General features: G+C 38.6%; 1 protein-coding gene across 3 annotated transcripts; it reads right to left on the reverse strand.

Annotated features, from left to right (window-relative positions):
- NCBP3 (nuclear cap binding subunit 3) lies at positions 1-23,156 on the reverse strand. 3 transcript variants are annotated; one of them, XM_070735006.1, is made up of 13 exons: positions 22,900-23,156; positions 19,856-19,921; positions 16,601-16,706; positions 14,982-15,107; positions 13,837-13,962; positions 11,056-11,129; positions 10,558-10,666; positions 9,716-9,815; positions 8,513-8,619; positions 7,194-7,485; positions 4,618-4,775; positions 3,943-4,060; positions 1-1,690 (listed from the first exon to the last, which is right to left on the reverse strand). In XM_070735006.1, exons 1-13 carry the CDS (start codon positions 23,086-23,088, stop codon positions 1,600-1,602), a joined length of 1,662 nt encoding a protein of 553 aa, XP_070591107.1. In that variant the 5' UTR covers positions 23,089-23,156; the 3' UTR covers positions 1-1,599. The 3 variants fall into 3 exon arrangements, with proteins under 3 accessions (XP_070591107.1, XP_070591106.1, XP_070591108.1); XM_070735005.1 differs by having other exon boundaries at positions 3,896-4,060; XM_070735007.1 differs by lacking the exons at positions 19,856-19,921; positions 22,900-23,156 and adding an exon at positions 16,858-17,459 and having other exon boundaries at positions 3,896-4,060.
- Positions 23,157-27,036: the final 3,880 nt, after the last annotated feature.

Genomic DNA, 27,036 nt, shown 5'->3' on the forward strand with positions numbered 1-27,036 from the left:
TTCATAATCAAACATCACATTTACTTTGTCATTTATAATCTTTAGAATCCACATTTAAACAAGTGAAAATAGTACAAAACAGGAAAGTCTCCAAGACCTTTTAACTTATCACTTCCTTACAAGGTTTGTTCGTGGGAATAGTTTCTAAGTCACGTACTGCTCTTCTGTGTCATCAAACTCCAAACTAATGACCCAAAGCCCCCCAATGGGGAGAACTCCCATTGTATAAAAAGGAAAAGACGGAAGACCCAAGAAATGTATTAAACATTATGGCACTAAAGCGGTACATTCCCTGCAGAAATCTAGCAGGCTGGGAAGAATGTTTGCTACATGTCTTACTGGCCAGAAATGTTAAAAAAAAAACACCACGTGTTTCCTACATTGGAAGAAGTGGGGATAGAGGAAGCTGCCCAGATAAAAATTATCATTTACCTGTCAAGGTAAGAGAGTTAAAGAAACAATACAATTTAGGGGATACGGAGGAGACTCTATTACAGATATCTATATCATGACAGCAATAATGACAAAACATATGCACACCTCCAGTAACCGGGTTATGATTCTCCAGGAACTAATCTTTACTTCTGCTCACCTCAAAAGGCCTTATGCATAGGCTTTTATTGGATGCTTCGCCGAGACCCATTAATCTATTTTATACACATGCACACGTGGATGAACGTGCGCATGCACATACACGATATATATATAGTGCATATATATGCATATATATTTATATATACAGCATATATATATATAATGCATTCTGCATATATAAAACCACAATAGTAGCTGTTACTGTAACCAACAAAACTGCCACAAATAGATATGTGTGTATTTATGTCTGTACATGTGTGTGTGTATACACACACACACACACCTTCTTCCCACTGAGCATTATACACATGGATATTATTTTAAAGGTATTTTTCCGTAATGAACAAAAAGTGTACCATTTAAGATTTCTCATCTGTTCATTATAGGCAAGAAATTTCTCTCCAATATAAAAAGCCAATTCTAATGGAATCACATTCAGGAACCGCTGACGCTAACAGAGAAAATATTTTCATTGTCCTTTCTTGGATTTACATTCACGGTCATTCTGGAGTGGGAGTAGTAGAAGCAGAGCCAACCCTAATAGCTAACCAGAGGGGAAAAAAACAGAAAGGCAAAGTTGATCAACCCAGAAAGTTCTGTATCTTTTTTGGAGTATCAGAATCTTGTTTCCACCCTAATGGAAAGATACAAGTCTTCTATAAAACTTGACTGCTTCCTAAGGGGACAATACACACACACGCACGCACACTGCTAAAGTCACCTCTGCCATGCAAGGATATCTCATATTAAATATTCCTTGAAACATGAATCCGACGGATTGGCAGAGAAAGGCTTCTGGGCCCAGGCCAGTCAGTCAGTTTGGAGCCACAGAACAGTCTCCGAGGAGGCACTAAAAGCCATCATGATTCTGTGTCCGAGCCTGAGCTGCTCTCTTGACTGATTTCAATCTGCAGGGACGGCAAGTGATCGAGTCGGCTTTTCTTCTGACGTGACTGTTCCTTTTCTTTAATGAGATTCCCCCACGCCCGCTGGAGCTCAGAGTCGTCATCTTCTGGGGATTCTGATGATTTTTCTTCCCTCTCTGGGGCTTTTTCCGGTGTCTTTGATGCAGAGCCCAAACGTTTCCGTAGATTTGCTGTCATTGTACAAAGAGCAGAATGTGGTTAAGAGTTGTATGCATATAATCAAAACTAAGGTTTTACATTCACAATGCGCTCTGAACAATAAGAAGAATGTATTTGGTCATACATATGGCTTCTCCTGGGTAATATATACAGAGTGGATCTTCTCCGGGTCCCGTCAACTAAGCAATGTCGCCTGGCGGGACCCAGGGGAAGAGCCTTCTCTGTGGCGGCCCCAGCCCTCTGGAACCAACTCCCCCCAGAGATTAGAACGGCCCCCACCCTCCTTGCCTTTCGTAAACAACTTAAACCCCACCTCTGCCACCAGGCATGGGGGAATTGAGATTCTCTTTCCCCCTAGGCCTTTACAATTCTATGCATGGTATGTATGTATGTATGTATGTTTGGTTTTTATATTAATTGATTTTTAATCATCAATACCAAATTACTATTGTACACTGTTTTATTGTCACTGTTAGCCGCCCCGAGTCTCTGGAGAGGGGCGGCATACAAATCCAATAAATAAATAAATAAATAAATAAATACCCCATTTACTTTGCATTTCAACCTACAGCTGTTAAAAACTTCCAGAGTGGTTTACATAATATCCACCATTTTTTTTACATTTTTCTCTCTCTATCCTTACACCACTACATATTAATTCCTGCCTAAGTCATTGACAACCTATTTTTCTTGCCCACCTCCCAGTTTTATTTACCACAGCAAGAACTTTAGGATCAGAGTTTTTCATTTTGCATTTCATTCCAGATAAAATGGAAAATGCAACTACAGTGGTACCTCATGATACGAACTTAATTGATTCCAGGAGGAGGTTCGTAAAGTGAAAAGTTCGTAAGACGAAACAATGTTTCCCATAGGAATCAATGTAAAAGTAAATAATGCGTGCAAATCCTTCAGGAAAATCCCAAACTTTAGAAGGGAGGCGAACAGAGGGCAGGGAGGAGCAGCTAAAGGGGGCGGGTGGAAGAAGCAAGGCTAGGCTAAAGGGTGAGTGGGAAGGAAGGAAGGCAAGGGGGGCGCCCCTCCCTTTTCTTTCTTCAAAAGACACCCTTTCAGTGCCTCTGCAAGCACACTGTTCTCTGCAGTCTTTCCCCCTCCAAGCCGCCCCTCCCTTTTCTTTCTTCAAAAGACACCCTTTCAGTGCCTCTGCAAGCACGCAGTTCTCTGCAAACTCTTTCCCCCTCCAAGCTGCCCCTCCCTTTTCTTTCTTCAAAAAAGGGGAAAAAAAGAAACCCCTTCATCCCAGCAGCAGCAGCAGCTTGGGTTCGTAAGGTGAAAATAGTTTGGAAGAGGAGGCAAAAAAATCTTAAACACTGGGTTCATATCTTGAAAAGTTCGTTAGAAGAGGCGTTCGTAAGATGAGGTACCACTGTATTTCTTTAAATAGCGAAGCACAGATCTCTTTTGAAGACAGTGCTGAAACATGGAGAGCAAATGGGTATTACTATCCCCAGAATCTCTTTCTGAAGAGCCAGATGTTGGTAAATGAAATTTATTTTACCATTCCCTTTCAGCAAGATTACCCCCAGGGCTCTCACCCATAAGCAAGGACAGCAACATTCATTCTATTTGGGTATGGTATAGAAAATGCTATTTTTTTTAAAAAAAATTGTTTTCAAATCCAAATAACTAAGAAAGCCTAAGGAATCTGAAAAGCCAAGAAAACCTAAAGAATCCAAATTGCTCAGGGAGCCAATGTCTCTAAGTGTGATTTCCCCAATTTCAAGTGAATGAACTGATCTGATGTACAGAATTAGTAACTTCAGCCCTACTGTTTTTATAAACTTTCTTCTTCAGATAGATTCATTTATTGTACAGAACTAATTCAATGTGCTCTAATCTTTCAGAGAAGCAAAAATACTTTATAACTAGTCCTCAACAACCATTTGTTTAACGACCGTTCAAAATTATGATGTTGCTGAAAAGTGATTTACAATCAGTCCTTGCACCTATGGCTGTCATAGCGTCATTGTAGTTGAAGAAATGGTGACCATCTCAATCGGCACACATTTCAACCTATGCTTCCCAGATCACTGCGCAATAAGGAAGCTACTGCATGACATGGCTTCGCATGCTGTCTACCTCAATGGAGAGGAAACAACTAGTGCTGAATTACATGCTCTGCTTACACCCTTTGACCATCACTGCTTCTAAAAGCAAGAGAAAAGTTGACGGACAGAACACTGCACAGAACTAACCAGATTTTTTCTGTCTGGTATCTGAATAAAGGCCTTTCCCTTCTTGCCTGGGGATTCCTAGACGACTATGAACATCAGACATAGGCTCACGGTGAGATGAAGAGATACTGCTGGGCTGAGGTGCTTCTGGTGAATGTGGCCTCTTGCCAAGCCTCTGTCGGACATCTGGAAACAATACATAGACAATCGTGCATTTAATTTTACTCTACTTACTAATACTCATCATTCCAATGAAGAATCTGAACATAAGCATTGTTATTAAGCTGAGTGTACCAGTGATTGTACATGATCCTAGAGCCTGATGGGAAGAAGACTGGGGGTGTGGGTGTACGTGTACATGCGGTTATCAGGAGGGTGAACGATCTGAAACTTTGTAATGGTGGGGCACACCAACAATGCCATCTCAGGAGCATCTAGCGTTTGAAAAATAGCCTTAGAACATAAGAATATAAGAAAAGCCATTCTGAATAGGCCCAAAGCCCATCGACTTCAGCATTCTGTGTTACACAGTGGCCCACCAATTGTCCATGGGGATCCTGAGCAGAAAGAGAAGGCAAAACCCTCCCTTTCCCTTGACCCTCAACAAATGGTACCCAAGGGAATCCTGCTTGCCTCAACTAACATAAAGGCGGCGCTTGGACAATAGCCTTGGTATAATGTTACAAAACTGATCCTCCAAAGCAGAAATAAATCAGGACAATCAGCAGCAAAGGATCCTTTACCTGATTTCACAGAGCTCAGGGGCTGATGCAGTCCAGGGCTCCCGTGTCTTTTTTCTTCCAACAGCAGTCTCACATCAGTCACTTTCTCTGAGGCTGCTTTGCTTCCAATACGATTCTTGATATTGCTGGAAGTGACACTGTCTGCTCTCATTGAATTTCTACATAAAAAAAAAAATTCTTCCATGAATCAAAATGGAATCTGCAAGCTCGACAAACTCCATCAGAATGCCCTTTTGTGTAAAAAGTGTGTGGTTTAATGAGAACAGGTAAATCTGTACTTCAAAGTCAAGGTTCCAGTTGCTTTGGAGTAAGAAGGTGCCCCAAAATCTCTGTACTGCTGAACATCTCAAAGCCAGGAAAAGATCACCTATTGCCTAGCTGAAGTCTGTAACACCAGGGAAGACTAAATACTGTATTAGCATGAGAAAGGATTTCCCCGAACACGATCATCCATGTGAAAGGAAAGGAACCTCGGCACTAAAATAAGATGTTTGTGACTTCCTAGGCAATTGTTATTCTTCCCAATTTTCACCATTCTCTAAGGCTGTTGAAAAAATAACCAGAAACCTGAATCAAATAAAGTCTGAATTGGATAGCTTTGGTGTGAAAAACATTGTTTGGAGCATGGCTTAATTTAAAATTTGCTTTAAATTGACCTAAAATTTTTGTTTTACAGACTCTATATGTGTCTTTTCTCTTTTCCACAGAAAGATGCATGAAGTACAAAAGTAAAAGTAGGCCCAAATTAATGAAAAGATTTGCTGGACAAAAAAAAAAATCACAGAAAATTGCTGTTAGAAGCTGTTTTAAATTTGGAACAGTAGAAATGAAGCATTTACATTCTTCTTATAAAACTGAATTATTAAAACGATTACATCAACTTTTATATATATTACTTCATTGGATCATGAAGGACATAGAATTTGCTAGAACATACTGAGTATTTAAAACTAACCCTGTAGAAATAAAATCAACAATACATTACATTATTATTGCTAAAATATAGAATTTCATGATACCGTAAAACTGTATTGTAACCTAATATTTTAATATAGAAACTAATTTTTATCATAACATACAGACCTATGTGTGATTTGTTTGAGCTTTACTAACAATGGTACAGCTAACTTTAGTAACTAACTTTACTTCTGCAATGTGTCAATGAGAACCAGGACCTATTATCCTCATGTAATAATGGAAACGCAGAAAACTTCTGCTTAAGTGATGTGATCAAATGATATTGCATTTTATGACAGCATCATTTAGAAACAGAAATTTTAGTCCCAATTGCCATAGTAGCCGGAGAACTATCTTTATTGCCACTTAGAAAATATCCCCGCGCAGAATCAAGAACTAATGAGAATTTAAAGTAGAAAGCCAATTAAATTTGGGAGTGGCATCAAACGGATACATCATGAGATGCCACACATGTCATTCATACAAGAAGAGCCGGGGTGGCGCAGCAGGTAGAGTGCTGTACTGCAGGCCACTGAAGCTGACTGTAGATCTGAAGGTCAGCGATTCAAATCTCATCCCCGGCTCAAGGTTGACTCAGCCTTCCATCCTTCCGAGGTGGGTAAAATAAGGACCCGGATTGTGGGGGCAATATGCTGGCTCTGTTAATAAGTGCTATTGCTAACATGTTGTAAGCCGCCCTGAGTCTAAGGAGAAGGGCGGCATAAAAATTGAATAAATAAATAAATAAATAAATAAAATCTGCAAAGTGCTAAAACAAGGGCTTCTTCACAGATGCTAGAAAATATATTGATGAATTCTTTCAAATCGCAAATTTTTAGTTTCTCAGAAGATGAAGAGGTAGACCTTTTTATTCTTTCTTAGAATTTAATCCAGCTGATTAAAGAAACATTTTCCTTTCACAACTTCTTTCCTTACCTGTTTTAATTTTTTTGTGCTATTAACATCTTTACGTGAACCTGAACAATCTAAGAATCTTAACCTTCCACTGGAACATGGTTACATTTAAATATTTGGAAAGCTTAAGTGTGTTACAGTATAAATGGAACAGGCAAAGAAAATATATTTGAATATACTCTATCATATTTTGAATTCAATATTTTTTTTTTCTAAATTTGCATTATCCTCAAATAGTTTTCTGATTTACTTACTATAATTTTGTGGCCAGTTACACTGCAATTGCTTCATTTATTTCTGCTTTAAAACCCTGCTGTTCTGTTTGCATTTACTATACATTTGTACTGTTTCAGGTGTAACGAAATGTAACAATGAGTGTGTAGCAAAAACTAAACAAAACAGAAAAAAACCTGCACTTATAGTAAGAACCCCTCAAATGAGGAAAAGTCAATTAATCACAAATTTCAGATCCGCATGACAAATAATCTACAGGTTTCAAGAACAGCAAGGTTGAATTTAAATCATTTTGCTTCATGTCTGTTTTCCATATCACCAGAGTGCCTATAATCCCAACATATTTAGCTTAAACCAATTTTCTTCTTTTATGTAGTCTTAATTTGATGGCCAAACCTCATCAGATCACCAAAGTAATCTAGGATTAAGAGATAAAGGAACCCAGTTTTTTCAATGTAAACCCGCCTTACCTAATGCTCTTCAACTGAGACTCTACTTCATCTGCATACATAGTCATTTTCATGCTTTTCTTGGGGGAAGGAGTAGAGATCATCTTCAACTCAAGATCATAGTCCATTTCATCAGAATCAGATTCACTGGCACTGGAACGCCGAGCACTCCGTTCACGAGACTGCTTGTAAGCCTGCAGTTCATCTCTATATTCCACAACCACACGATCATCCTCATCCATGTATTGATCGTCATCATCTTGGTCCTCTTCCTCCTCTTCCTCAATTGGTTCTTCAGGAACATTTACTAATCCTGGAAGTCAAGAATGATTTTTCTAAAAAGGCTAAAACCACACCCAGCATTTTATGTGTGAAAACAGTTGTGTGCAAAAAATAAAAGTCTTTCATTAGGTGGCAATGGGGAGAACATGCAAAGGAAGCTAGAGGGGAGTAAAAGAAATTGATGGTTTAGTGCAATTCCTCTTTCCCAAATGGCTTCTATCTACAACTAAGCACCTTAGAAATTTATTTTGCTAATTTTCATTTTAAAGAATTGTATATTTTCTGTATCATGAATTATGGTAATAAATAAGAGCCTGTTTATTACACCAGTAATGATTGTGGGAAGCTAATGTGCCTGCTCTCAGAAAAAACCACGCCACCCACCAAACAATGTCACCATACCAAGGATAAGAAGGTTTCTTAGAAACCTTGAAAAAGAGCTTAAAATGTGCAAGATTGGTCACCAGATGTCAGTATAAAGGTCGCAGTGTAAATTTTCTTTATAAAGAACTAAAGTCTGTTCCCTGGTTTTTGTTTTTGTTTGCTCATTCATGACATTTGTATGCACAGATTCTTGGTTGTTTTGTTTTGCAAGAATCAAATTCTAAAGCTTGAAACGATATAATTAGTTTTATCTGAGTTTGAGGTTGAATGATGAGGCCAACTCCACCCTTAAAATATTTATCTAGTGGTTTTTTCCTATTTGTGTTATTTGCTGCATACGATTACTTGGATTCCTAAATTATCTTGGCCTACATTCCAGGAATAACACTTTCTGTTGCTTTTAAAGAGGACTGAAAGCACAGTCCCAAAACCCAGTTCTTCCTTCCTATTTGGATTTCACGATGCTTTCTGTAAGGCAGATAACAGTTTTTATGGAGAGTCCACACACACACAAAATTAGGCAGCAAAGCCTTTTTGTCAGAAGAAAAAAATTACACAAACACACATATTCATACACCAGTTTTACATACATACTCGAGTTTTAGAATGTACAACAGATCAATTGTGTTGGAAGTAGTTATAATTTCCTTGCATTACGAAATATTTTCACTTACCTGAATGATGATGTTTGTAAGGGGGTGTCAGACCAACATCATCCCCAATGAGGGTTCTTTTTTTAATTACATCCCGGTGAAGTCGGCGTGAATGATACCTCCGTTTCCTGCGAAGACAGAAAATTTACAACTATCATGTGAACCAACGTTTTTCCTATAACCTTCCATTTTATTCTAACCTTAAAAACTGAGCTTTTAGATATAACCAGTAAGGGGTGGGTTCTGGATTCTTCTACTGCCAGTTTGCTCAGAGATGCGCCATATGGGAAATCATGTGCTGTGTGCCCTATGCAGTACTTTTAAAAGTCTTCGCAAAAACCAAGGAAACCAGCTTGAGGGTGTGGCAGGCCTGGTTCGTTGCCGGTTCCAGTGACCCAGGCCACCAAGTTACTAACAGTTCTACAGAACCAGTCCAAACCAGTGGGAACACACTTCTGTAACCAGTGCATTTTTGATCAGGGATGGATTGTGCCCCCCTCCATTTGCAAATAACCCAGAAAAATGATGAACATTCACTTTCTGCCATGACAAAATAAAATGAAGCTTATGATTATAGTTCTATGTTCTGTGAGAGCCCAGCAAGCGTTCTAATGGATCATATCAACCAGACCACTGTGTTATAACATAACAGTTTACATTTATTTAATCATAGCATGTTGTGCAAATATACTATTTCCTACAAATATAGCAATTGTATTTTGTTAAACCAGGATTAGCATTAGCATAGCGTGTCAACTATCACAACTATCCCCCAACTCATTCCCAGATATGCATATTGATTTGGTCTTGCAGATATGTTGGCAACTTTTCAAACTACAGCTCAAAATTATATGGAATCTAGGAAAGTATTCCAGATACTTCCTGCATCCAAGAACATTCCTATTTTCAGTATTCCTGAATATTTATTTCTCGTGCTGTCTGCTGCAGTTCTTCTACTTGTAACGTCTGCTTGTAAGCAAGCATGTACCTAATTCCACATTGCAAGAATATATTCAGATGGACTAAAGACAGCGCTAATGAACCAATGCACTAACTGATGCTGTTATACAGAAAGAAGAGCATACTGAGATGATACTTTCCATACACTTTCCTGACAGAGACAGAGATGTGGGAAATGATACTTTCCAACAAAGGAATCAGGTTAACACTATAGCTCATATTTTGGATAATGCAACTTCCAAGGTGTATCTCTTCCCAGCTCACCATGAGTTGCTCAAGATGCCTTTCATGCCTCCATAATTAGGATTTCCATATTTCATGTAATATTGACTTCTCCTGGCAGCTCCAAGCTCCTTCTTGTCATCTGTAAGAGTAGCACAAATGATAAATGGATGCAGGGGCATTCTATACTACTGGAACTATGGAACCAATGACAAATTATTTCCATAGTGGGAATCAATTTCAATGGCTAAAATGTAACCTTAATCTTAAATGTTGTGGGGGTTTTCCTTTTTTAAACTCAAAACAGATGGGTTAATTCTGTAGAGGATTACTATCTAAATATGAGTGTTATTTTTCTAAAAATATTTTAAATAGACAAAATATTTTAAAAATCACAATTACATTTTACTGCTCTGGCCTCAGGCAGTCCACACACAGCTGATACCTGATCTACAAAGAAACCTATGAATCTTAGAGCGGAAACCATTAGAAAAGATGAGATGAAAACCTATGTAGATAAAACTTTTTCTAATACACTTGGTGACTATTAAGAGGTGAACTTTTTTTCATCGCATCCTTGTTATGTAAAGCCTTCCATAAAGGACCACTTAGCACCCATATTTTGACCCTTTTATCAATATATTACATCTTATTGCCAAGTTTAAAAATTCTTACAATATTTTACAGATTTACAAATGCTTTTAATTCTTTTGATTTTTTAATTTTTTTTTGTTAATTAATATATAGATGGGAAATAAGTACTGTAATTCATTATATTTCAGGGTTCATGAAAGATTTTGGTGGACCATAAAATTTAGCCAAACACTGGGCCATAACTGTGCACTTCATTGCAATGGACTCTTTGTATAGATCAAGCTCTTTACCTCTAGTGGCAAATCTCATGAAGAGCTTGTTGCCTTTGGCTCGCTTACTGGCTGGACGAAGGTCATTACGCAAAAGGGAATCTTCTTCCACTTGGGATAAAGTGTCCAGCTGTAGGGGGGGGAAAAACCACCACACATTTCAGGCTAGTATTTCAGGAGTGACCATGATAACAAATATTCTATTTCAGCTCCAGATCTCGCTGCTTGAAGAAACCACCTGGGTTTTTGATTCTGCATTCACTTTTCATTCACTCCAATGAAATTGCGAGATAATATACCTGTCTTTGAGAGGAGCACAAAGCTCAGTTTAAGGGGCATGTTTTGGTCAAATACACAGCGAACAATTCCTATGTTATAATTACATTTTATTGTAGGCCATCATTGAAACATTAGATTGTAGATACTCATTAGTCATATTCTGTTATTTATTTCAGCTTTCCCCAATATGGGCACCCTTCAGATATGCAGAACATCTCCCAGAATGGTAATTGCACTAACCTCTGTATCACTTGGATGATCATCTTCTACCTCACCTTCTTCTGTTTCGTCCTCTGAGCTTTCATCTTGTTTTTCTAAAAATGAACAATATATATACACTGCTCAAAAAATAAATAAAGGGAACACTTAAACAACACAATATAACTCCAAGTAAATCAAACTTTTGTGAAATCAAACTGTCCACTTAAGAAGCAACACTGATTGACAATCAATTTCAAATGCTGCTGTGCGCAAAGTATTCAATGAGAATATTTCATTCAGATCTACGATGTGTTCTTTGAGTGTTCCCTTTATTTTTTTGAGCAGTATACAGTGATCCCCCGTTTATTGCGTCCCCAACCATTGCGAACAGGGTACTTCGCTATTTTTCAACCCGGAAGTCAAAATACCATCTACTCATGCGTGCCCGTTTTTTCTATGGGCACGCATGCGTAGATGGCAACCGGGAGATCAGCTGCTGGGCGGCTTCCCTGAGTCTTCCCCCTCTTGCTGGCGTCAGCGAGGAGTTTCCCCACCGCCCACGCAAACTCCTCGCTGCCGCCCGCCCTTCGCCCGCCCATGCCGTTCATTCTCGCCGCTTTTGAGCTGAGTCCGGAAGCGAATTCGCTCCCGCTCAGCTCGAAAGCGCCGATAGCAAGCATGGACAAGCCGTTCCTTGCCGCTTGCTATCGGCGCTTTTGAGCTGAGTCCGGAAGCGAATTCGCTCCCGGACTCAGCTCGAAAGCGCCGAGAACCAGCGTGGACAAGCCGTTCCTTGCCGCTTGCTATCGGCGCTTTTGAGCTGAGTCCGGGAGCGAATTCGCTCCCGGACTCAGCTCGAAAGCGCCGAGAACCAGCGTGGACAAGCCGTTCCTTGCCGCTTGCTATCGGCGCTTTTGAGCTGAGTCCGGGAGCGAATTCGCTCCCGGACTCAGCTCGAAAGCGCCGATAGCAAGCGTGGACAAGCCGTTCCTTGCCGCTTGCTATCGGCGCTTTTGAGCTGAGTCCGGAAGCGAATTCGCTCCCGGACTCAGCTCGAAAGCGCCGAGAGCCAGCGCCCCCCGGACCCCCAACCCGGGTTTGGGGGGCTGCTAGGAAGCCCTCCATGCCGGCGGCAAACAGCCGCGCCGCCCCCAATCTTCGGCTCCTCGCTAGCGCTGTGGGAGTAAAAACACCATCTGCACATGCGCAGATGGTGTTTTTACTTCCGCAGCGCTACTTCGCGAAAACCCGCTCGTTGCGGGGGGTCCTGGAACGGAACCCTCGCAACGAGCGGGGGATCACTGTATATCACAATTACTTTTTTGTCTAAACAGTGCCCTGCGGTAGGTGACTATCCAGAAGTGCCAAAGGCAGAAGTAATGAGATGAAGCAGGATTTCTCCAAAACAATGAAACTTAGCTGGCTTTTTTGCACTCTAATATTGATTCTCTAGGTTCCCAGCACCTAGGACTTAGAAAGGGAAGAGGAGCCTCACAAAGTGAGCCATACTTCTTATGAAGGAATTACATTCATAAGTAGCTCAGGGAGAGAGAACTTGGTTTGCATGCAGATTATCTCACTATCAGTCCAAAGCATTCAAGGTTACAAACTTTTCAGATAGTAATGTCATTGGAATTATTGGTTGGCTTAAAACCATGGAAGAGCATAGGAAGCACTCTTGCATTAGGGAGAGCCATTACCTATTACAGGTAGTTTAATGGCTGTCTAATTATTTGCTGTAGTTTGATCAACCAAAAATTGGAGATTACCCAGATGGAGTATTTTCCTATCTTTCTAGTATAGTCAAAATTGAACCTAAAACTTTTTGAATACAAAATGTGTTCTGCTAATTAGATACAAAATGTGTTCTGCTAATCTTTCCACAGCATAGACAATATAGGAACTCTTTGACTTATGCCCACAATTGAGCACCAAATTTCTGTTACTGAGACATTTGTTAAGTATGTTTTGCCCCATTTTACAACCTTTCTGGCCACAGCTGTTAAGTGAATCATTTCAGTTGTTAAATTAGTAACACGGTTGTTAAGTGAACCTGGTTTCCCCATTGACTTTGCTTGTCCGGTTACAAGTGATCACACGACCCCAGGACACTGCAGCCATCATAAAGATAAGTCAGTGCCTGAAGTTTGATCACATGACAATTTGGATGCTGCAACGGTTGTGTGAAAAACGGTCATGTATCACTTTTTTTCAATGCTGTTGTATCTTTGAACTGTCACTAAATGAACTGTTGTAAGTCAATGACTATCTGTACAAGCTCAGTCGAATCAAAATCCACCTCAACAAAGAATCATAAACTTATGATATCATAAACGTATAAAGAAGACTCAGGAGATTCAAATAAAAATATTTAATTATGAAGCGAAGAGCTGAGCCAAAAGCAAAAAAACAACCAAGAAACCTGTCTCTCTCCCTACTTTTTGCTTTCTATTTGTGTAAAAATGGAGTAAATGGAATATTAATAGCACTAAGGCCTTGCAACTGAGTTAATTCTTCTGAACATGCCCACTGTTTCATATTTCAGTCTCCTTTATTATGATCAATAGCTTTCTTGAAAATCCTTTTCAGTCTTGTTATCTAAGGCCTTTTCACACTGGTGATGAAAGAACCTTCAATAAATGAATACATATACAATATTTAGAGGCATAAGCTCATATTATGATTTCTGCAAGCAAAACTATCATTGGAACTGCATTGGTAGTTTCAGCAGTAAATTTCAGAATTCCATGTAACACCAATTAGCATGTGCCTAGGTGTACCATCCAAAATCCAAAGGTTAAGGAACAAAGCATCTTTTACCTTTCTTTGTGGAGTCTTCTATCTTCTTAGAGTTTTCTTGGGGTTTTATTTTTGCCTCACTAGGCATAGAACTCATGTTGATGAGTGCTCGCGTCGCTGTTACTTCATCAAGCCAAACCACATTGCCTCAAAATAGAATAGAAAATAATTTTTTATTGGCCAAGTGTGATTGGATACACAAGGAATTTGTCTTTGGTGCATATGCTCTCAGTGTACATAAAAGAAAAGATACATTTGTCAAGAATCATGAAGTACAACACTTAAAGATTGTCATAGGGTTCAAATAAGCAATCAGGTAAAACAATACAGTGATCCCTCGATTTTCGCAATCTCGTTCTTCGCGAAACGCTATATCGCGATTTTTCCCACCCGATGACGTCACTCTCCTCCTTCCTTTCTCATCTTTCTTTCTCTCTCTCTTTCTCTATCTTGCTTCTTCCTCTCTCACACTCTCTTCCTCCCTCTCTCATCTCTTTCTTTCCTTCTCTCTCTTTCTCTATCTCCCCCCCTCTTGCTGACGGGCGGCGGGCGGCAGGCGGGCGGGCGGGCGAGCAGGGGCATCAGCGAGGAAGACCCAGGGAAGGTTCCTTCGGCCGCCCAGCAGCTGATCTGCTCGGCAGCGCAGCGAGGAGCCGAATCGGGGTTTCCCCTTTGCGTGGGCGGCGGGGAAACCCCGATCTTCGTCTGCTTGCTGCTGCTGCGCTGTGGAGCAGATCAGCTGCTGGGCGGCCGAAGGAACCTTCTCTGGGTCTTCCCCGCCGCCCACGCAAACTCCACCATCTGCGCATGCGCGGCCATGAAAAAAGGGTGCGCATGCGCAGATGGTGTTTTTACTTCCGCAACCCTACATCGCGAAAAATCGATTATCGCGAGGGGTCTTGGAACGGAACCCTCGCGATAATCGAGGGATCACTGTAAGGGATAATCGAGGGATAAATTGTAAGGATACAAGCAACAAAGTGCCCAACCTACAAATAATGAAAAATGTAATAATCTGTCTCAAGTGTGAGAGAAATGCCATAAGGAAAAACTTTTCCATTCCCACTATAAGTTTAACAGAAAATAAATATGACAATCCCCATAGAATAAATAATCTTTCTGCTTAAAACAAATTTACTGCAGTTTATTTAGTTTCAAGTACTTACAAGATGTGTCATCCAGCCACTCAATGTGAGCAGGGGGATATTCCTTGAAATAGGCAAAAATATCCTGAGTGCTCATTTCATCAACACCATAAATATATATGGTATCTAGTCGCAATTTGGGAATAGCTGCAAGAAATTCAAAATCTAGTCTAAGTGTCAGCAACTAATAAAAGAAAAAAAAGGCAAACAAAACCAAAAACATCAGGCAACAACGCAAATAAACCAGCTTCCCAGCACTATTTTGAAAGTTCAAGAAAGCACAGCTCAAAAAAGGAAAAATGTCTGCTTTGTCCCATCAACAGTGAAATTTATCTAGATAAAAAAAAATTGGAAAAGGATTTCCTTCATTCCCTTTTCCATAGTCCATCTTGGACATTCTATCCCCAATATAGGCATAGCAAGATTAAAGGAGTCAAAGGAGTATGTCTGTTAGTATATGGGGTCTTTTAAATCTTTAAACATTTTAAAAACTGTTGGATTATTTATGATTTGTTGTTACATGTTGTGAGCCGCCCCGAGTCTTCGGAGAGGGGCGGCATACAAATCGAATAAATAATAATAATAATAATAATAATAATAATAATAATAATAATTCTTTTGAAAACAGTGAATAATGCACATTAACAAAAATCTATTCAGATATAAATCCCAGTAAATTCAAGAGTTATTTGTTCTCATGTAAGGATCACAGGATCAATAGTTTGAACAAGAAAGAAACAAGACTTTAGCTTTTTCAGTGTGAGCATACTTCCATATAAAATTATATGTCCTGAAGTTCACTTCTGCCATCTTCCCACTATTATATCATCCTAGATAGACTAATGATTTGACTCAGTACATAGCAGATGACTATGTACTAGAATAGACACTTATCCTATTGTGTCATCTTGACCCTCTAAGAATGATCCTTAATTCCATTTAGAATGGAAATAGAATAGAATTCTTTATTAGCCAAGTGTGACTGGATACACACGGAATTTGTCTGTGGCGCATATGCTCTCAGTTTTTATTTTATTTATTGAGAGAGGTAGTTTACTGTAAGAGAATTACAGTAATGTATAGCCAGAATTGAGAATCGAGCGCCCAAATCCCCCAAACTAACTTTCCCCTCCTTCAGTCGCCTCCCAATACTGGGCCTCCATGTCCTATCAATCTCAGACAAGATGTTTTCAAAACAGTCACTTCAGACGTAGGTTTGGTATGCTGCTGCATTCCGTTCCCAGCTTGTTGTCCTTGAAGTCCATCTCAGATACAGTGAAGTTTCCATTCCGAAGCATCCCCCCCTCCCATATAGCCCCCCCCTTCATGGCAACTGATACTGAATGGTTGAGAAGCACAAGTGTGAGGTGGCAGCTGATATACTGTTTCTACACAATGTGCCTGATTCTCAAACTGCTAGCACAACTGTTCTACTTTACTAATAAATTTGCTGAAATTAAGAAATGTATCATTTGGATTCTTTCCTCTTCTATACAAAGTTATTCATTGAAAAATACACTCATGAAAGAGGATCAGTTGTGCATTTCATCCAACTTGCAAGACTAAAACACTAATAGTTTTATAAAGCCTAGAACAAATAGGAAGATTTACTGTTTTAAAGAGCACACACTTCTCAGTACCTTTCTTCATCATATCTCGATCCAGTGTTACATTTCTTTGAGCAAGGTTGATTTCGCCACGAAAATGAAAACGTTTTGCTCTCTGCTCCTTTTTCTCAATGGCTTCCTACAAAAAGGAAAAAAAAGAGGCGATTGAACATCCAAGTGACTGGTAGTAACATCAGCCGATATCTGCTTTGCAAAAAACAGAAAATACACTCATTTCTTAAAACATAAATGCATTTTTTGGGTGCTGCTCTGCAGTATTACATCATTACCTGCACAGAATAGCAGCAGAAATTATGGCCTGATGCTTTATGCAGTGTAACTGGAAAAACAACTTGCTCCTTCTATCAAGTCTCCATGTGAAGCAGAAACATTTGGCTCTCCCTGATAGAAGGAAATGACGTAATTGGGAAATAAAATCCAGGCCACCATTCAAAAAGCTTCTGAATAGATTTAGACAGTTACAATTTTTGACATTCACAGCGGGAAGATAGGTAGCTTCCCATTTAAGAAAAATATGCAGAAGCACAATTGTTTCAGGATACAAAATATTCCCATAAATTGCTTTTTGCAATAAAATATCAGCTGTATTCAACAACTTTGCTAAAACTGGGGATAAATCCAGAGTGCTACAGTCCAATCTCTGCAAATAACTATTAGAGTAATTAATCAGAGACGCTGAGGAAAAAACAACAATTTCCCATTGCAGGCATTCTGAGACCAAGTTCTTGCATCAAATGTTATTTTCAATTATTCGAATATCATAGTCCCATTTAAATATTGATTGTATTGGGGAATGAAAATATATTTCTTCAGGCTCAGAGTTATGTATGGACACCAGTCAACTATGAAGGGAAGCTCACACTGAACGATTCTAGAGAAAAAAAATAGTGAAAACTATTACATTTGCCATTATATACTTATTGAAGAACATAATTTACAAAATTGCAACTAACATATTACTTAGATCCTGTCAAAAACCCCTATTTTTAAAGGGGGAAAGTCATGCTGCAGAAATATGCCTATACACTGGAGTGAAACTTACATAATACACATTCATATAAAAATACAATAAAACCTCCATAGTTGATCACCTCTCCACATTGACCACCTCCCCCAGGTTGACCTAATTTTCATAGATTGAACATACGCTATATGCACACAATAGAAAGCCAACCTCTCTATACTGACCACCTCTGTATATAGTGTATCCTAACCACCTGGACCTTGACACACAGTATTATTTTGCTCCCTATAACTTACTGGTTGACTCCAGATTGCACCAAGGCAAAAAAAAGTGAAATGCAGAATTGGTAGCAATAAATTTCTTTCAAGAAGAGTATCATAGAATACAATATTTTTGACTTTGATTCGGCAGTTTAACAATTATAATTATGAATTTATTTCCTAATACAAACTGTACAAAGGTTTAATTTTCCCCAAGTCAATTTTTCCCCATTTTCACGATCAATTAAAAAATACCCAATGATAAAATGAAACAAATTCACACACAACAGACATATCCAAGCGGTATTAATCGTTTTACCGTGGAGCACCCATCAAAGTAAAGCACCAACTACAGTGCAATTTACAATGGATCTAACCATTGTGAAAGAAAGAAAAACTCAGTTTTAAAGTGCAACAATGTTTAGCTACGATTATGAAGCAGTCATATGAAAAAGTTCCAATTTTTACTTTTTTGCCTTTTCTCTATGCAAGTTGAGTCTTGATGGCAAAAAAGGAACTGAAAGAGCTGACACAGAAGGAGGTGGTTGATCTTTTTTATGTTTTCTGGAAAACAGTAGCCAAAGAAAGATGGTGAAACATTTTTGGTGTCAGCAAGACGACAGTAAGCAATATTGAAAAATATAAGAATGAGTACCTAGAGAGATGCAATAAAAAAAGTGGAGAAATACTTTGCTGGATGAAGTCAATGAAGCCATGTTACATTGGTTCAAACAAATGAGGGCCATTAACAGTCAAATCTCTGGTCTAATGATCCAAGAAATTGCTAAAATGTTTGCAAAGGAGCTCAGGGTATTACATTTCTAAATTTCAAGTGGTTGGCTCGAGAAATTTAAACTGCAACACAAGATCTCCCAGCAAATATTGTGTAGTGAATCTAATGGAGTTTCAGCAAAAGTTGCTGAAGAGTTCATTGAAGAGTTTCTGAACTTCACCAATAGCTTCAAAGATGATGACATCTTTAATGCCTGATGAGTGTGGAGTCTTTTTCAAGGTGATGCCTTATTATGAGGACTGACAAATGTTAATAGTGGAAAACTTTCTAAAGAACATTTCAGTTCTGCTATGCTCTACCTTAATTGAGAGAAGCTAAAGCCTTTGGTGATTGGTAAATCTTCAAAGCCATGCTCATTCAAGAACCTGCAACACAAAGACCTTCCCATCACCTGGAAAACTAACAAATCTGCATGAATGACTGGTATTTGGGGAGTGGATAAGACGTACTGAGCAAGAAATGAAGAAGCCTGAAACAAAACAAAAGTGCTTCGAGAAAGCTGGATTTGTTATAACCCAAGAACAAGATGTTGCAATAGCAAAATTCGAGGGAGCAAATTTTGAAGATTTTGTTGCAATGGATGACAATGTAGCAACCTGCAATGAACCTGACCCAGAAGCAATTTTTCAATCAGTATTGACCAAGGTATAACCCAGGGGGAAAGTGCTGGAAGCAATTGATGAAGAATTGAGGACACAGAAAATCCAGATATTTCAAAAGAAGCAGATGTCAGCCATTTGTCATATATCAGTAATAACCAATTTAGTTGTATAGATTATGTATAATGACAATAAAGGCTATTATTATTATTATTATTATTATTATTATTATTATTATTATTATTATTAGGTATAGCCAGTGTTGAAAGTGCTTTCTCCACTTACCTTCATAAAAACAATGAGAAACAAACTAAAATGGACCTTTTTTCAGAAAAAAAAGAGGCAACAATACATATATAAATTTATTAATTTGATTTGATAAAGTATCGTATGAATGATTTTTTTTGTGTTTTCCCTGTGTGTTTCTGATACTCTCTAATAAAATGTACAATAAAATGAGGCACATGTACATATCAGTATAGTTGTTCTATATGATGACCACCTCCACATGTCGATCACTTTTCTTCAGTCCCTTGGGCAGTTAACTTTCAAAGATTTTACTGCATGCATATGTGTACATCAATGAATCTGAAATTTGACATTTCCTAGGTTTCCAAAGTGAATGAAAGGCACATCATGGTCTGTAAATACCTTTGAAGTCACATCTATTCCCGTGATAAAGCTCCCAGCTTTGTTTTCATATCTTCTACTAGTATCCTGAAATAAAACAATCATTATTATTTATTTATTTATTTATTGGATTTGTATGCCGCCCCTCTCCGTAGACATTAATATAACTACTGAACAAACTACCTTTCTGTAGGGTAGTGATAAAAGTTATTAAAAAACAAACAATTTTTTTAAAATCCAGCTAACGAGAAAAATCAGAAGTGGGGAGGCAGCACTAATAAAAGTTATACATCCAAGATAATCTTAGCTTAGATTAAAAATAATGATATAATAGTTAAAAGCTTTTGCAAGATGACAGGATAATAGAAACTGTCAATCTGTTCCAATAAATGACTTTTAAAATTGCAGACAGTTCATTCAGGGAAAGGTAAAGAAAGGAAGTGAGGAAGTAGAAAGGTAGGAGGAAAAAGAAGGGGGAGAGGTTGGAGAAGGAAAGTGCAAAGAAGGTTAAAGAAAGTAGAAGGGTAAGAAGAGAAAGCAAGGTTGAGTGACTAGAAAATGGAAGTTCAGACTGTCAGATATTGATAGTAGGGTATCATATGGTAGGTTAGTAGGATAGTAGAGTAGGGTTGTAAGATTTTAAAATGAGGTTTTTAAGATTGTTTTAAATATTGCACTCCTGCACTGGTTTCTGTATTTTTTTTTGTTGTGAGCCACCCTGAGTCTTTGGACTGAAGTCAAAGCAATATATTTTTGGTGAGATTTTTTTTAAAATTACTGTTTGGTTTATACAGATGTAACAATCTGAGGTATGATGGAGAAAAAATAAAAAATTAAACTGAAAAAAATTATGAATTTTACAATATACAGGGTGTCCAAAGGGAGAACATTTTGAAATTCCTTGACATTTCCATGAAACCTGCGATCTAGTTAAGGCGCGGTCGTAGATGACATCATACCAAATGGCTAAGCCATGGAGAAATATCGGTAGCTGAGGAAGCAAGTTGTTTCTACAGTTATGCTCATTTTTGCTTGACTCTGCCAGGCAGAGCAATCCAGTTTTTTTACATGATTTCCCCTGACTTTTAAACATTTTAATAGTTTGTTTCCCCCCACTAGATTTATATCTTTTTTTTCATGAATTCCCTGATAATTCCCTGATTTCCAGGTATGCTGGACACCATGAATATACTTTCCTAATCTGAAGTCCTCCTTTAGAAACCCTTCTTTAAGCTTTGGTCCTCTCTCCATTCCCAAAGATCCCAGCCAACAAGGGCCAAATCTTGGGGAAGCGTCTATCTGGGGGCCAGGCAGGCGGTTGTGCAAAACAGAGTTGGAGGCAGAAGAAAAAACGAGGGAATAATATATAGCATACAGAACCAAAGAAAATAAACACACAATTCCACATGCTAGATATAAATACTTAATATTAGGTTGCTTGATAGAGATAGTCAACAATATGGCTGACAAATTATGTCTTTTATACAACAAATAAATATATGTATGTAGTGAAAGAAAATATTAACTGATGATAAGCAAATAACTATCCATGTGCATATATCGAACATCACTGAAATTGAACGCTCTATATGGTCTATAGGTTTGTAAGCTCATTTGTCTATCTACTTTCCTTCATTTTTCTTCCCTTTTTTTCTTTGTATGTTTTGTTTGTTTAGATTGTTTTTTATCTGTAGGAACTTAATAAAGATTATTTAAAAAGAATTCTCTTTCCTTTACTTCCTTTTTTAATCTTTAACTTTTTATTTATTTTACCTATTAAAAGGAATTATTATTAATTAGGTTCATTAATTTGGTTACATTTGTGATATATTATTTGATTTTGTTTCCCCCTCAAATTTGTTATAATTTTTTCTTAGTAAGGATTAGATCTAATTTAAATACCACTGGATGTAATTGGAAATTTTTGCTTTTTTCCTTGTTTCTTTTTGTCTTTTAAATGGCATTTTGTATAAAAGAAGGTTAAGAAATACAGTATACATGAAAACTGATACTGAGGAGATGTGGAAAAAATTGAAGCACTATGGCCTAATTAATTAGATATGATTAAGTTTGCGCTGAAATGTCCAGGCTCACTTTTGAACTACAAAATAAACAAGAGAAAGACTTTTACACAATTTGGGAAAATCTTTATGAATGGCTTGAAACCAGAAGAAATAACTAATAAACAAGTAAATAATATATGGATATAATTGATAACTATAAATAACACAATAAAAATGTAAACAATTTATATATGGATTAAATAAAGCAATAAGGAGATATATAGAGCTTGCTTTTTGATTCACCAGGAATGCAAACAAAATGGAAATGACGTAATATGTAACCATTTTCCTTTCTGTTTCTTCTATTTTCTTTTATCTTTTTGTCTCTCTGTCCATCTTTCTCCTTTCTCTTTTCGCTAGGTTTTTCTTTTTCTTCTTCTCCCTACCCTTTCTTTTCTTTCTCTTAATTACATGTTTGTAATAGTCGTTTATTATTCTTTTTGAATTGTATTGTTTTTTTATTTGTGAATAAAAACTTTTAAAAAATTAAATGTGATTAAGACTAGGAACAGCCTAAAAAGCGTATTAGCTAACAGTTTTTAAAAAAATATCATATAAGAAATCTGAGTAATTATTTTGTCTAGATGTCAAATGTAAAGGAGGTAGCATTGGATAGATTATGTATACCGAAATTTTTAAAAAACGATTCATTGTAATACAATTCAATAATGATGGTATTTTACTTTGTACATGTGATTGGAGTGAAAAAGAAATAATCTTTTTTTGCCAAAAAAAGAAGAAGAAACGAGGGAAGAAAGCGAAGAGATGTTTTTTTTAAAAAAATCATGATCGCAACTGCCTGTTTGTCAACAGTCCGCCATTCAGGGACTCCTCCATTCATCCCTGACACGGCGAATTCAGCCTCTCTCTCTGGTAATGGGACAGGCCGTCTACACATGCGCAAAGAGCGCCCCGTCTTTCAAAGACTCCGGAGGGCCCTCCTGTGAGACAACCCCCCCCCCCCACCGCCCCAAACACAGCCCGTTTCCCCGGCTCCGTTACCGGCAGCAGCTCCCTCAGCGAGCACCCCACCGGCACGGCGAGTTCCTCCTCAGCTGCTGATTCCGTAGATATCTGAGGCGAGGCGGGGGCGGGGGCCGCGGCCTGAAGCAGCAGCTCGCCCTCTTCCACTTCCATGGGCTCCGGCTCAGTCGCCTTCACCGAAATACGGAGGCCCCGGACAGCCGCCATCGCCCCCACAGGCCCTGCCGCCGCCGCCGCCGAAGGAGGAGGAGGAGGGTGAGACCGGAAACAGGAACCGCGAAGGCGGAAGTCATAGAGGTTACGTGGACCGGCGGAATAGAGCGCCGCACGAGGAGGGCGCGGCACCGGAAGGCGGACCGTGGAGGAGACTTGGGAGATTCTCCGTCGTCCCACGGTTGCAGAAAAATGGGGGGGGGGGGTACCTTTTTATTTATTTTTAAATTTTATTTATTTGATTAGATTTATAGGTTGCCCTTCTCCTGGCTGACTCAGGGCGGCTCACTTTTTAGGCTAAGTGAACCTGATCATTATTAATGTTCTCAATTTGCACAATCGATTGAACCGTAAACTGAAGGAATAGAATATCCGTCAGCACATAACGCGTCCGGAGAGCGAAGCTGTTAACTTTTGCAGTCTTAAATCTCTTAGCCCTCTATAATTTAATTAATTAAGTGCATTACATCAACGTTTGCAAAATACAGTCATCATTTGCAATCACGTGATGTCCATTCATCAAATTTGCAACATACAGTCATCATTTGCAATCACATGATGTCCATTCCTCAAATTCCAAACTGCCTCAACAGAATTATACAGTATGATTAAATATGCTGCTGTGCAGGTTCAACATCCTCTCTCTCCCCTTTCTAGCCCCAAATGACAGCTGTCAACTTGATTATCACTGTCAATATTCAAGAACATTCAAGTCAATTTTTGGGGAGTGCCTGGACTACTGCAATTTTCAAATTTTTTAAAAAAGTGATTTCCCATTGCCTTGTTCCTGGATCTGAGAGAGAAAATAACTGGTTCGAAGTCACCTAGCTGGCTTTGTGCCTAAGGCAGGAGGAACTCCGCCCCGAGTCTTCGGAGAGGGGCGGCATACAAATCTAATAAATAATAATAACAACAACAACAACAACAACAACTCATGGTCTACAGCTGGCTGCTTTAATCACTACAGCAAACTGGCTCTATTCAAAGAGTTGCGATCATATAGTTCCTTGCTTTTTGCAGCTTCATCATGCAAATTCAACTTATACAACATTTCAAATACACAAATAATAAAGCTGATTCTTACAATTTTAATGTGGGACAATTTAAGCTACAATTGGTAGATTCCCTTGGAACCATTTCTCTTTCTACTCAATGTCATCAGTGGATGGGAAACAGCCACCAGTAGTCGTTCTTAAAATATTATTGGTTGAGCTCAGCCAACTATGGACATCCAACTTCGCTTCCCAAGTGATGAGTTACCAATGTTGAAAAAATTATCCATGCTAGTAATTTATGGTAGATCTGAATTTCTGGATACAGGTGTATCACTCTCCTGGAAGAGATCTAAATCTATGTTCAAAAACAATTGTCTAAAGGAGGGATTCAGAATAAAGTCAGACACAGCTCTCCCGAGTCTACAGAGAGGGGCGGCATACAAATCTAATAAATAAAATAAATAAATGAATGAATGAATGAATGAATGAATGAATGAATGAATGAATGGTGTAAGCCAGTGATTTTCAACCTTTTTTGAGCCGCAGCACATTTTTTACATTTTAAAATCCTGGGGCACACCACCAACCAAAATGACACAAAATGACACCCTAAGACACTCTCCTCTCTTTCTATCCCTGTCTCATCCCCAGCCTTGTGTGTGTGTGTGTGTGTGTGTGTATGTGTATACACACTCTTGAACCATTTCCAAAACCAGGTGAGGGCTGGGTTTTCTCTCTCTCTTATTCTTTGGGTGCTTTTTATCATATGCTTTAAATCAAGAGTCACTTCTCTCTTTCTTTTGTTTCTCTCTCTTTCCTCTCATTCTCTGTCTCAATCATTTTCCCATTTCTCTTTTTTCTCCCCTTTTTGCTCATTTCCCTCCCTCCTTCCTCTCCTTTTCTCTATCTCTCTCTTGCTTTCTTTCTCTCTGACACTTGCTTTCTCGCTCTTTCTATCTTTTCTTTCTCTGTCTTGCTTTCTCTCTCTCACTCTCTCTCTTTCTCTCTTGCTTTCTTTCTCTCTCTCTCTCTCTCACTCACTTTCTCTCTCTCTCTCACACTCTCTCTCTCTGCAAAAAGTTGCGAGACCGGAACCTGAGCTTCCTTCTTTGCGGCACACCTGACCATGTCTCGCGGCACACTAGTGTGCCACGGCACACTGGTTGAAAAACACTGGTGTAAGCGAACCAAATAGTGAAGTCCAAAGTGGGCCTGACTCCTGGTATCAAGTGGCTTCATCCCATGTGTATCCTTTTTTATCTGTTCCTGCAACTTTTAAGCTATGATTTTTTTGAACGTGGATTCTTTCAAAAGGATGTAGACAAATTTCCATAAATAGCCAGAATGATACGTCACTGGCACTAGGTACGCTGACCACCCTATCGTACAAAGGAATATAGACTGGACTCTTGTTAAGTGAAGTGTAGTTACAGTATCTTCCAAACAGACAAATGCTCAAGGAAGCAGCAACGCTGACAGCTGGCAACACTCAGAAGTAGCCTGTAAAGTAGATAAAATAACATTGGAGTAGACAAAAGGTGTCACTCTAGTCAAAGAAATAAAACCATAAAAAGGGCCATATGAAACTGCTTTTCAGCAGAAGTAATTCATTATTCATTTGGAACTAGCAATTCATAAGTGGCAGAAATCATTTCTCTATTAGGAGAATGATCAATGCCAATTTTATTTCTGACTTGCTTAGATCAGTGATTTTCAACCTTTTTTGAGCCGCGGCACATTTTTTACATTTACGAAACCCTGGGGCACATTGAGGGGGGGGGGGCTAAAAAAGTTTGGACAAAAAAATTCTCTCTCCCTTCCTCTTTCTTTCTCTCTCTCCATCCCTCTTTCTTTCTCTTCGTTCTTTCCTCTCTTTTTTGCTCTCTTTCTCTCCCTCCTTACCTCCCTCTATGTCTTTCTCTCTCTCCTTCCCTCCCTCTCTTGCTTTCTTTCTCTCTCTTTCTCTCTCTCTCTTGCTCTCTCTCTTGCTTTCTTTCTCTTGTTCTCTTTCTCTCTCTGCTTTCTTTCTCTCTCTTGCTCTCTGTCTTGTTCTCTTTCTCGCTCACTCGCTCTTTCTCTCTCTTGCTTTCTTTCTCTCTTTCTCTCTTTCTCTCTCTCTCTCTTGCTTTCTTTCTCTTTTTTTCTCTCTCTCTTGCTTTCTTTCTCTCTTTGAGCTTCACGGCACACCTGACCATGTCTCGCGGCACACTAGTGTGCCACAGCACACTGGTTGAAAAACACTGGCTTAGATAGTATTTTGCTAGCAGAGCAATTCTGAGAATGGCAATCTGAGAATGGATTGTAAAAAAAGTGCCCAACAATGGGTGAGATTTAGAAGTTGACTAAAGTGATACAAGTCACGGGTTGTGCAAACTTTAAAATTTTAGGGCTTATTGCAAATTATAAATAACTATTTGCCATAAACATATAAATAGTCTCAGAAAAAGTGATCTTTTCACTTCTATCACAATGAGATTCAAGTTCTTTGACAATGTGATGGTTGGGATTTAAGGTACGAGAAGAGATTCAGTTACTTTGGGACTAAAATTACATCATTAATTTTGCAGACTGCTTGAATGCTTAATAAACGGACAAAATGTGGGCTAATCTTGAAGATTTTTAAATGAAGGAACTGGGCATAGCTAGTTTAATGAAAAGAAGAATCAGGGGAGACATGATAGCAATGTTCTCATTATTTTTATTTATTATTATTTTATTTATTGGATTTGTATGCTGCCCCTCTCCGTAGACTCGGGGCGGCTAACAACAGTAATAAAAAACAGCATGTAAATCCAATACTAAAACAACTAAAAAACCATTATTGTAAAATCAAACATCCATACAAACAAACAAACAAACATACCATGCATAAATTGTAAAGGCCTAGGGGGAAAGAATATCTCAGTTCCCCATGCCTGACGGCAGAGGTGGGTTTTAAGGAGCTTAC

This window comes from Erythrolamprus reginae, chromosome 1 (genome assembly GCF_031021105.1).
Source record: "Erythrolamprus reginae isolate rEryReg1 chromosome 1, rEryReg1.hap1, whole genome shotgun sequence".
In the NCBI taxonomy this organism is placed as follows: domain Eukaryota; kingdom Metazoa; phylum Chordata; class Lepidosauria; order Squamata; family Dipsadidae; genus Erythrolamprus; species Erythrolamprus reginae.

Coding starts and splice junctions, on each gene's coding strand:
- NCBP3 (XM_070735005.1), bottom strand. CDS start 23,088: ATGGCGGCTGTCCGGGGCCTCCGTATTTCGGTGAAGGCGACTGAGCCG. Junction 15,108..16,600: donor TCGAGATATGATGAAGAAAG/GTACTGAGAAGT, acceptor AATTTCTTGCAG/CTATTCCCAAATTGCGACTA. Junction 4,776..7,193: donor TCTCAGTTGAAGAGCATTAG/GTAAGGCGGGTT, acceptor TTTTTTATGTAG/AAATTCAATGAGAGCAGACA.